This window comes from Triturus cristatus, chromosome 7, assembly GCF_964204655.1.
Source record: "Triturus cristatus chromosome 7, aTriCri1.1, whole genome shotgun sequence".
In the NCBI taxonomy this organism is placed as follows: Eukaryota; Metazoa; Chordata; class Amphibia; order Caudata; family Salamandridae; genus Triturus; species Triturus cristatus.
In genome coordinates this window covers 417,106,073-417,118,899 of record NC_140590.1, presented here as the reverse complement: position 1 = coordinate 417,118,899, position 12,827 = coordinate 417,106,073, and the positions used below count along the sequence as shown (strand labels likewise).

General features: G+C 41.0%; 1 protein-coding gene across 6 annotated transcripts in view; it reads right to left on the bottom strand.

The window, feature by feature from the left end:
• LOC146809833 (histo-blood group ABO system transferase 1-like) overlaps nucleotides 1-12,827 on the bottom strand; it is a 691,528-nt gene that overhangs the window by 309,304 nt on the left and 369,397 nt on the right. For 4 of the 6 annotated variants that reach the window (XM_085616684.1, XM_085616687.1, XM_085616685.1 and 1 more), the window contains exon 3: nucleotides 9,285-9,374. The exons of the other annotated variants lie outside the window; for them this stretch is intronic. In XM_085616684.1, the coding sequence (XP_085472810.1) occupies nucleotides 9,285-9,374 (90 nt within the window). The remainder of the gene's footprint in view (nucleotides 1-9,284; nucleotides 9,375-12,827) is intronic. 6 annotated transcript variants of the gene reach the window in all.

Genomic DNA, 12,827 nt, shown 5'->3' with positions numbered 1-12,827 from the left:
GCCACGATCGACTAAATTAAAAAGTGCCAAACTTCCACTTAATTATACTTTGGGAGCAGCTGACCCATCATTGACTGAAGCCACTGCAGCCCTCCCTAGACAACTAGATGATGGCTTCTACTTAAAAATAAGGGAGGTTTTTGAACATTCAACCCGCCCGTTTCTCGATAGATTGATCAAGATAGAGGAGCGTCTTAAGAAAATAGAACAAACCGCTCTGACCAATCTTGAACTCAATCAATTGATGAAAACAGATATTCATAGAGAGCATTGTAAACAGCCCCCACTTGTTAATGCCGCAAGCAACCCTAAAGAGAAAACTACTTCCCCCCTGTTAGGAACATCTCGGGGAAAAGGCGAGGGCACCGCTTGTAACATTAACACCATAAATAGTAGCGGTACACAAAACCTTATCACAGGAGTTACATCCCCGCGGAAATCCTCCACTGTTAATGTTCTAGCTGATCATGTCCTGTCACAGAACATAAATGCAAAGGTGAATAGACCTGAGCCTTCCCATTGTAACACTCACAAACTACCTATCATAGATCTCCCACCAGAATCTGCACCATATGTAGTTGTATTGACGGGGGTACCTAGCCTGGAAGGAAAAAACATCGAGACCTACCATGAGCTAAAAAACAAAACAATGCATTGGCTCAATACCAATCATCCGCTCCCCCCCTGTACCCACGCTAAGATCTTGTTTGCCCGGAGAGTTAGTTGGGTGGGCAGAACTAATAAAGACTCATCAGGGGATTGCATAGTTGTCAAATTTAACGACATGCAGGCTGTAAAACACATCCTACAGGTACGCCCTTTTTCGCATCACACTAATATCATCCCACTACCCCTTGCGCATTTCTATCCTTATCAAGCAAACAATGACATGTGGATCAAGGTAGGGAGAGGTAACCTTAGCACTAATTATGAAAGAGGTAGTTTTGCACCGATAGAACAGGGCTGGTTGGACTCTTTTCCAAGAACAAACAGGTATAGTTGCTTGGATATGGTCGATTGACTGTCCTCAAAACCCTACGTTCTTGAGTCCTTAGGGGAGGCTGCTCATGATGACGCTTCACCATCTATGTCCGATCAATGGCCTGTACAACTGCTAGACCCCCCTGGGGACAATCTTGAAACTACCATCATAAGTACTATGGGTGATGAGTCACAAACCAATCTTTTTCGACCTAACACAGAAAATTTAGCAAGGGCCTTTCCCTGTGAAATTATTCCTGCCTCCTTCCTGACAGAGGGTGATTCAGGTCCTGTTCTTACTTTTTTGTCTTGGAACATTGCCGGCTTGTCTCCTAGGCTAAGAGATACATATTGTACTTCTTTCTTAAAAAAGTATTCGATCATTTGTCTTCAGGAATGCTGGTCTGTAGAACCCATACATATGAACGGATACCGCACTTACCATACGCCAGCAATACACACCCTTAGATGGAGAAACAAAGGGGGCTTATGCACCTATGTGTCAAATTGCTTAAAGGAACTAAAGATATCCTTTTCACCAGTCTCAGCTTTTTACCAAGTTTTATCCATAACGATTGGGCGTAAAATACACATAAACTTGATTAACTTTTACAATAATATCCCAAAAGACCTATGGGCCCCAACCTTAAAAGAATTACATGAGTCCCTAAATGTTATAGATGAAAACGTACCCTTGGATACCTGTGTGATCTGGCTTGGTGATTTTAACTATTCTTTATGCCCATATAGTGATCAAAATATATGTGACATGGGGGAGAGGGAAGGTTTCTCTTCATCGCATTTCTCTCACACCTCCCGGGGAAACCAACTTAATGATATACTGTTTTCCCTGGATTTAGGCTTTGCAAATGAACTCTGCTCACCACCAGTGCCGTTTAATTCCACCTTCATAGGAAGAGGCTGCAACTCAGTCATTGACTTTCTCCTAGTATCTAAACGATACTCACATCACATCTGTGCATTTGAACGATGCGAGATAGCAATGAGTGACCACTTACCACTCAGTATGTCCTTTACTATTCCGATGGGCAAAAGTACCACTGATTCTATAGTTCAGAACCTATATAACTATAGACTAGAACTTGCCACAAAGAATGGTTACACCTTAAAATGGGAAAAAGTGGAACCAGCAATCTTCCTAGGAACCTTAATTCGATCTAAGGAAGTGGAATTTAATACCTGCCTTACTGAGAATGCAGAATTTTCAAAAGTGATCGACGCTTTCCTTAGTATCACTGAGGAAATTGGAAAAGCTACTTACAAAATCCTCATATTCTAGGACCAATAGAAAGAGGAGATGGTTTGATAGAGAATGCAGTAAGACTCACGCCCTCTTAATGACCCAACTCAAGCGAGTCCCTAGGGATAAGGCTGAGGTTAGATCCGCTAGACTAGCCTATCAACAGGCAGTCAAAAAAAGGAAAAAACTAATTAAACAAGATGCTTGGCACACCCTATTGGAAGCATGCCATTCAAAAAACAATACTGCCTTTTGGAAAGCAGTGAATGCCCCCTTCTTTACTGAAAAGGAATCAGCATCCATTGAAATTTCCATCACAGAAGAGACTTGGGTGACCTACTTTCGGGAGCTTTATCAAGAAGACCCCAAGGTAGTTTTAGATGGGGGAAACAATCTAAGATCTCAGGATGTTTTGCCCTATCCTATTAATGTAGACTTTTCCTTGGATGAAATCACGAGAGCTATTGATAAGAGCCCAGCAGGCAAGGCACCGGGACCGGATGGAATACCTGTGGACATCTTTAAAGCCAACACTAAGCTATGGGCCCCTCTTTTAACCAATGTCCTTAACAGCTTTACAAATTTGGGCTTCCCAAAGACGTGGCAAGAAGCCATTGTGGTGCCCATTTTTAAGAAAGGAGATCGCAATGCACCTATGTGCTACAGACCGATCTCCTTACTTGACTCTTTCATGAAGATCCCTGGGAGAGCTATCCTCAGTAAACTGCAAACTTGGGCAGACGAAAGTGGCATTCTCTCCCAATTTCAATATGGTTTTAGGGAAGGTTTGGGGACGACGGAGCAAGGTTTGAACTTAGCATTATTGGTAGCCAAATATGTCGAGGCCAAAAATGAGAACTTATTTCTCACATTCGTAGATTTAAGCTCGGCCTTTGACTGCATTAATCATAATAAATTATGGCTAATTATGCAGGACATGGGAGTAGACCCAAATCTTTTAATATTCATCAGAGAATTATATCGAGATGCAGGTGCCAGGGTTCGTTTTGGGGATCGGGGGGACTGTACTTCCAAATTCCCTATAGGTAAGGGAGTGAGACAAGGCTGTATTTTAGCCCCTTTTTTGTTCAATTTATATATTAACTCAGCCGCATCTCACCTTTTGGAAGACAAACAGGATTATCCAAAAATAGGCAATTCCTATATCCCCATCCTCTTATATGCAGACGATGCTGTTATTATGGCTCGGACTCAAATTGGCCTTCAAAGATCGATTAGTAATTTCTCAGATTACATGGGTAATAGGGGTCTAAAGATTAACATAAGTAAAACATTTACTATGTGTTGCACAAAAAAGAATAATCTCTATTGCAACTCCTTTTTGTCCAACACAAAAATTCTGACTGTTAACACCTTCTCCTATTTGGGCATTAATTTTGATAAAAAGGGTACCTGGATAGCAGCAGGGGAATCACGAAAACTAGCTTTTTCACGAGCCATAGGGGCCGTTAAGCATTTCTCAAACAAGGTAGGAGGCCGTCCTGTACCAGTGTTGCTAGATATATATAGATCTAAATGTGTATCGACAGCACTGTATGGTGCAGGAGTTTGGGGGATTGTAAATACTTCGAGGATCCAGACTTGCCAGAATGCCTTCCTCCGCTTTTTATTGGCTGTGCCCAGGACTACCTCCTCTTATGTTTGCCACCAAGAACTGGGTATATTATATATCTCGGATCTTATTAAGCTGGAGCCTATTCTGTTGTGGCACAAGGTGTGGTCTGGAACTGCGACAGGCTTGAATAGGGATATAATCAGGGACTGTTTAAGTCTTGATGGGGCTTCAAAGATTCCATGGTTTAACTATCTCAAAACATTTTTCACTAAGATGGGCCACCCAGAATTCTTCGACTCCCCAGAAAATTTAGCGGACCTGTCAAGAAAGAACCTCAAGAAATCTTGCCTGCACTTCTTAATAGAAAAACGCTGGCAAGTAGAGAAATGTAAGAGCTCTGTTATGGCTAATCAATTACTTATTCAAAATCAAGGATTACAGCCGTACTTGAATTTAGTCCCCAGCTGTTATTCTCGAATGCTCTTGACCCGTTTCAGGTTAAATGTCTTTTTTAGATTAGTCACATTTCCTGACATTAACTGTTGGTCAAAGGACCTCATTCCTTGCCCCTGTGATCAGGTCTCTGCCCAATCATCCCTTCACTGTATTCTTTTTTGCAAATATTATTCTACACCAAGGAAAAATTTGCTCCGACCCGTTTTAATAAAATTAGGGCTGAGGCAATGTAGAGTCGCATTGGTCAAATTGCAAATGCTAGACGATGAATTTCTTATCTTTTCTGTGTCCCAATTTCTTAAGGCAGTTTTGAGATTTAGGATCTCCATGAATTAGATCATTTTTTAATCCTGTATTTTTTAAGATATTCGATGTTGTTTCTTCAAAAATGTATTTATTTATGTGTATGCTTTTATGGTTTTGTTTTTAAAATCGAATAAAGCTGTTTCTGACTCTGACTCTGGCGTGTGCCCGCGTCTGTGAGGCTGGTGGGCCTACATGAGTCATCTCTCCCAAATATTGGTGCTTGCGCTAGTGAATCTTCAATTTGGGCCTTCAGTGTAGCAAGAAAGTGGTCTGATAGGTTGCCCAGTTCCTGGTCTGATATACTTTCCCTACTTAACTTCTTTGCGGCCGATGGGGTGGGAAGAAACACTGATGCATTTTGTTCCCCGGCTCCTGTCTCATTGGTATTACCTAACATGGAGACGGAGAGAGGCGGTCACCCTTGGGTGCACTTGAGGAGTCACCATCCGCCTGTGCTGTGTGCTATGCGGATCTTTATTTTTCCACGTCTTTACACGGCGAGCTAGTGAGGGGGTTGTCTCCCCCTGTTACTGATCTCTCAGGAGCAACTCCATGAGCAGCCATCTCCTTATAACCTGATGGAGAATAAGGTTGAAGTGTCTCCTCAATGCACTGATCCACCCAGCTTAACCCTGGGCAGGAGTGCGACCTGTGGGATTTTAGCCCAACAGCAGGCGATGCCGCTCTGCCTTCACTGTTTAGGGTTGTTGAAGGCTTGTTGGACCCCGATAGGCCCAATGAGGGCAGGGATGAATTTCTTGGAGAGGGATTTTATAAAAGTATTCACTGAGCAACCCTTGAGAGCATTCAGGTCCGGTATTGTGGCTATAGATGGGCCTTCTTGGCAGAGCTTCTCTCCTCAGTTTACCAACATATTGAGGGGAAAGGTACAGAGCGCAATCTTCAGGGGGGCGGATATAGGTGTAAAGCGGGGGCGTTTAAGTGAGATTTGGCATTTGTCCAAGGCAAGACTTTCCTTTTGGGCATTTTTCCGATCCTTGCCTGAAGCTTTAAGATGTGATCTAGAGCCAGGTGAATCTGTACAGTTTCCCTGTAAGAGCTACTCTTCTGCTCTATGCTTTAGGTCTAGGCTTTTCCATTATGAACGGAATACTGTAATGATAAGTGCCATAGGATGAATCCGGATTCTGCTGCGTAGCTGACAGGGACAGTACAGATGGTCCTTAGTTCATCCTTGGGAGCATTCCTGGTCTATAAGCTGCACCCAAACCTGGTTGGGTCGCTTACGCAGAATGGCTCTACTCATGCGACAGGATCTAAACCCGCTGCTACCTCACCTCCCTCCATGTGCACCCCTACCGTTGACCTGCGTTGAGTTTTCTACACACACCGGTTCTGGGCTCCATGCTCTGTGTCTGCCATGGTGTATTGTTGGTTGCAGTGAAGCAGAGAGAGCAGCTTGTGGGTATATAGGTGGGTGCTCTAGTAGCAAGAGGCTGAGTGTCAGGCATAGCGACCCCAGCCGCCAAACACCACCAAGTGCACATCGCTCTCTGTGTTTTTCCCTATTCTGTCTGGGCCCTCATATGTATTGTCAATTCGAGTCCACTTGAAAAAGTTCTTAAGAATTATATAAGAAATTATTTAAGGGATTGACAGCTCGAATTGACAAAATATCAGTGGGCCCAGACAGAAATGAGGAAAAAGACTAATAATAGGGAAGTCACTCACATCTTATGTCTTTAGATGGCATTGGCACGTTTCCAAACAAGATCCGGTTTAGCTACCATTAGGGTTGGTCTGGGCAACTGTTACGTGCTTTACTACTAAAAACACTGCAGACATAGTTTATAAAGATGGGGAGCATTAACGCTGCTTCTCTATATGCACACTATAGAGATATTGAAAGAGCCTGACCGGCATAATTTCCCCTAATATTTGGAGACCGTGCAAAGTAGTGAGGCCATAGTCACTAAAGATTATAGATATTTAGGCCAATTCAGTTTTATTAATAACAAACACCGTTTCGACATCAGGTACATGATGAAATAAGATTATCATCTAGATCTCTGTATCCTGCGGTTTAAACTAAATAATATAGGAACACCATTGATAGAACAGAATGGTCTTCAATATGATAGGCGCACTTTAGTATATGCTCCAACATAGGAGCATGAGTTGATATTTAGAATTAATGTAGATGAAAAAATATTTTCATTAGGATGTGTTTTAGGAGATGAGCCACTTTTCAATACTTTACATTTAAACTGAGTGGCAACTTCTAAAACCGTAAGACAAATCAATTAACCATAAAAAATGTTCTTGAGAACGTTACCTCAACTGGACATAGATTGTAGCAATACTACTAAATCAACTGTGAGGAAAGGAGTAAACTTTATGCCACATAGAAATATAGAAGCTAAATAAAGCGTGAGAGAGATCTATATATTTGTTTTATATTTTAAATGTTGTTGTGCTCTAGAAAAAAACATCTGTACTGCCTTACTCAAGCAGATCCCCAGTAGCCAGCATGATGGTCACATAAATCCTCTCACTTTGAAGTCAGAGAAAGAAAAATAAACACTAAGCTCCCAGGAAGACATAGCCTGACATTTGACCTCAGTCTTTGAAGGCACAGCAAATGGACAAGATAAGAACAAGATTTAAAGACCTGTTTAAAGAAAGCAAGTTTGTGGAAGAATACTGTAACCATGGTTTGGGCAACGAGATGGACAAACTCTAATTGGACAGGCGAAAGCAAATAAAGCTAGCAAATAGCCAGAAAATGTGAGTTACAAACCTCAAAGTCAATGGTAAGCAATGGGTGGACTGCATTCCTAGGTCAACTTTCTGAATGTCCTCAAGATGTCTTTAGGAAACCAGACAGTTGCGCTGTCTGGTAGGCTGAGACCTAAAATAAGGAGCCTGAAATTACATAACCTACCCCTGCTCCCTACAAAGGATATGCAAAACATCAAAAAATAATCCAGTAAAGTAGGCAGAAATTACACAAAATATATTTTGGGATGACTCAAGTAAAAATTGAATGTAGGCATAGCTCATGTTTAAAAAAGTCACTGGAAACACAGGTAACAAGACTGATTTGTGGCGAAAATGCAACAGAATTTTGCTCAACCCCTGTATTCTGTGGGACAGTTTCTACTAAAAAAAAAATCTGTGAAACTGCTTAATGGTTTAATTTTAAATAGTTTTCAGGATTTGTGAAATGCAAAATTCCACTGAATATGCAATTTACACCACCATCAGAGAAATGTTCACGCATAGATACACCGCTCCTCCCAGTAAAGGTAACACAGCAGTCAATACTGAGGACCTACTATCTCTCTTACTTCTGCAAAACTCAACAGACTCATCCTGTAGTGCTGGATGATGGGGATAGTACACAAATTGACAGACAATTGAGTTTGCATCAGGGCTGCCCAATACAATTTTACTATCTTCTCGCCTCTCCCTTCAAGGTTTTAGCCCTGAGAGAAAAAATTCTCCAACTGTTTGAGCACAGTGCAATTACTCCGGTCCTGTAGCAGAGCCAGGCTTATACCCATTGTTTATCTGATACTGTAGCTGTTTGAAGACTTCTAATAATTTGAAGGAAAGACTCCATATCACTCCAGGACACAATGTTCATGTTCTGGTAGGTCATGTATGGTTGCTGACATTCTGTGTCTGTGGTGTATTACATATAGCAGTTTCAGATTCTTCTATTTGACCTAAAATCTTCTGTTAGACCGTTGCATCGAAGTCCTCGTATCATTAATAGCGGTGCCAAATGACCTCAGCCTCAACCACCCTAAATGATTAGTTGATCCATGCCTACACCAACACCAAGTTGACAAGGGACTCAGAGCCGGTATGCCAAATATTAAAAGTCTATAATTTCCTGCACCAATTATAAATACTCTGCCTACAATACTTTCAAAAACCTGAGTTTATCAGTCCACCGTTTAGGACTTATCGGAGATCAGTCTTTCTTCCTGAGGGAAAGACTTCCAGCCTTTATGCTTGGGTGTCCACATTGCTGTAGAAAATGTGCCAGGCAAGCAGTGCTTCAGGTGAAAAGGGACATGGCTTTGTGTGTCTTCATGTCGCTGTGGATGTATCTATATGTCTTTATTTTAAACCAGTAATTTTACTACTGGCTGGAAGAGATTCCGGAAGCAATGTAGTGATGGGCTGTTGCCTGGGCTACACCTGAGTTACTCTTTTTACTTTCCAACACTCATCAGGATAATGAACTCCAATGGTTTCGGGTAAAGAAAAAAAGACTGCCCTGGGTGGTGTGCTGACACTTGATCTTTCCTGTTAATTTAAGTGGAATTAATTGGTGGTGGAGGATGCTTTTGAGGTGCTTGCAACTTTCATCAGAGTAGGTGGTGGTACTATGGACAAGGAACATGGTGAAATAACTCATTCATTAACAACCTAGCACATGGTCACTGGCATTTTGGTACTATCAAATCACATTTTTGAGTGCAGGTGTGTTGCATTCTTTTATTTTTTAGTGCACCTCAGTAAGTACTCACTCAAGTAAGAGTCAGAGCAAGATTACCAGCACATACCGCAGAACTACACATGTGTACCACTGAACCAAATTGCAGACCAACTGGTGTACTCAGTCATACCAATGATTTTATTTCAAACTGCTCAGCATCAAAATAATTAGGGCAAAAGTATAGTAATAAAAACAAAAAAGGTATAATTTAAAACTCTACTATTTCTTACCTGCAAAAGTAAATGTCAACAAATATAACTATAAGGGCCACAGAGAAGAAGAGAAGCGATAGATAATATCGTGTGTAGTTTTCTGTATACCTGTAGAAAGAAAAGAAACAACAGTGAGCATTGAGTCAACAGGAGATGAGCTACAAACACATGTTTCTCATAATGGTATAGCTAGTGCCACCAAGGCTTTCATTGATATGAATAAATCTCAGGTTATCCATATATAGTGCAGTCTGTCATCAACAGATAAAACAGAAAATACACAAATACACAGAAACATTACTTATAAATCTTTAATGCTAAAATATAAAGCACAAACTGTTGGTATGCATCTTACATTATGCTTCTCGGGATAAATTGGTATCTCCTGGTTTACATAATAATGCTTATTTAATTTGGCCTTCCTCTACGTTTTCAAAGATTGCTGCCACTGGGAGCTTGCTTGGTGGCTAGATTCTGTGAAGGGAACAAGAGAACCAGAATCACCTCTTGCAGTGGACAATTCATTCAGATATTTGTCCACCTCTATGAAGCTAAGTGTGCAAATAATTTCATTCCCAGCAGCAAAGCTGCAGGTAGGTGGTGCACACATGGATTGTTTATCAAGTATATCATATTCCCCCTATAGTGTAAAATTATGTGTTAACACAATTGCTTTTGGGGTAGAGTGGTCAATCGGGAAGTGGATGCCTTAGAAAGCTGGTGGACACTCTCTAACTTGTGTGTTTTTTGCAGTTTACCAACCTTCACAAGCCACATTTGCACCCCGGATATGACCCGAGCTTTACTCGTGTCAAGATCAGGAGGCATCCTCTCCTAAGGCCTTTCATTGTCCAAAAACCGGATAAATCACGGCAGCTGGGGAGCCTTTCAAGTAGCAAGATAAGTTTGCTTTTGACGCATTACACATTCTATGAAGCGACACTTCTTTGCACACTAAAGATCCACTTAAAGCCTTCCCATAGTTTTTACCACTTAAGAAAACTTCAGTGCCCTTATTTCTGCACCTATATCTATATGGTAACTCCCAGGTTTCCTGTAGGAACCCTTCACCCAACGCTTCGTATCTGTCTGCTTGGCAATATTGGAACTGAAATGTTGTGATTGGCAGTGTGATATATCCATGAATTAACCATTCTGTAAACGGTGACTCTGCTACAGTGAAATTTCTCAATGAGCAGCCTGGTGTACTTTGCATCTCTGCGTGCCATAGTCAACTGTCTGTCAGTCAGATTATAAACCGAAAACAAACTTGTTCTGTTAATGTATTTCCATGGCACGTGTCCTGAATGCAATGATTGCAGCGTCCAGCTTAAAAGCATAATGCGGCGCAATCGAGATATGCCATGCCGTAGAATAGACAAATCTTGTTCCATTACGTTGATTGCGTGCGGAGGACACAATGTTGCCCAATGAATAACTATGTGAGGAAAGTGTGGTCATACCATTGTCTACCACAGCCAAGCCATTTTCGAGGTTAATCCTATCAATTTCCCGCAATCTCTCAGCAGCATCTTGTCGGGAGACATTCCATAATTCATTGTAGATGGCATACAAGAAGTGGTTTTGACGCTGTTTTTTGGAACCTAACAAGACATCCCTAAGATCCATGTCGTCTGCTAGAAGGGACAAGTGCTGTTTCACCAGTTGTAGTGTTGAGGTTTTTAGCCATTCTAAGCATAACTTCCCAACACTATAAGAAGTCGCTACCCCTGGGTCGTCTGTGAGTACAAAGTGTGAGTCAGGCCTATGGATATTAAACCCTTTGGTGTTACCCTTGAATCTGGCTTGACACCTATTTGTGTCGATAGGCCACAACAACCATCCGTTCCAATTGGGAGTTGAAGAATTGTATGTACCATTCTGTAGCATGGCAACCATTGCCTCCTCACTAAAAAGTGTGTCATTCGATATACCTGCAATAGGTATAGGTAAGGGGATGCGTGGTGTTTTCAAGTCTTCAATTTTACGAACCCGTAGCAGGTAGTTTGTTGCACTGTTCTGTTCAGGAATATCATCTGTAATGGTATGAGGCAAGTTCTAAATAAAGCCTCTGTTCCCTGAACCTGCCAATCTTTCATCCCCCAGATTGATTTTGTGTCTATTGTGTCCCTACAATAGTCAAAACCTTGTATAGACAGTTGGGAGATGAAAGGTGCTGAATATATGAGCTTGGTATTTGTCAGCATCATTTTCTGTGCAGTTGTATTAGTCTGTACTAACTTATAGTAGTAGGAATATTGGCTCTGATGTATTAAACCCTAAAAGGTATGCACATTTCTGTGCAAATGTGGCAGAACTACCTTTTTGTGGCGTTGGTCAATGTTCCCATTGGTGGTAAGTGTTTGTAGTGTGTGGAACACTAGCTCTGTGCAAAAAGTGATGACAATAATGCTGGTAGCAAAACATGCTATCGTAGTCAGGTGTATCTTCATACAATTTCCTGTAAGAAAATGCAGCAAATTGTTCTATATCTGAAAGCATAGCATTTACGGGCTCAATGTCTCAATCATCAGAGAGTGTACTCGGGGTAATGAAATAATTCATTGACATTTTAAACATGTGTGAAATTTTCAAATGTTCGGTGGGACCAAATACATCATATGAAACCCTATCCCAAACTATACCATCCGGTACTGGAATTGCTGAAATGTTCACTAGGGACAGGTTTCTCTTTTCACGGTGTAATGACGTATGTGGTTTCAAAACCAAGTTCAGAGGTTGTACTACAGAGCGTTGTGGGAGATAATGTCCATTTAGTAGTAGAAAAAAGACAGTTACTGTGTGAATCTAAATTAAAAGGAACAGGATCCCTAATGCAAACCAGTGATGCAGCCTAGGGCACACCAAGTAAGTTTTCAGCCAGTGATAGATTTGTCAAAATATTTCTTTCTTGGAAATAGGTGGCGTTTGCTCAGGTTCACTTGGATCTGAAGAAAAGTTATAGAAGTTGATGAAGTAGCCAGACACACTTCAATCTCTCTTTGGGAGTTCAGCAGTGTTTGTAGTCCTGGCAGTTGCTTCTTGTGAAGACACGTTGAGGTAAAGTTCATTAGTAGGCCTAATTGCAATTTGCATTTCAGTGTCATTTGTCTGTTGTTCACTTTCAATAGGTGTAATTTGTACTCAGTTATTGGATATTCCGGCATCTAGGAAATACAATCAAAACAACATTATCCTGCCTGAACAATATATTGGAAATGCTGATCGTCACTGATAACAGATATATATGTATATGAAAACTGGCCAACTGCAATACAGTACATAAATTAATTCGGTAATTTTTTTAATCAAATGTATTCAATATATTAAAAAGAATACAAATATTCGAAAATACAATATGCTGAACATAAAATATAACCCAAGCGCAACCTGACAACTCACACTCACGGACGTTCACACAGGCCAGTGAATATGTCCTAAAAACTAAGGATTCACAACCTTCTGCATACTAATATATATACAAATAATCAAAGAACCCTTTGATCCTAAACATTTAATGACACTATATAAGTCATCAAATGAAAGAATGAAAGAATCAAA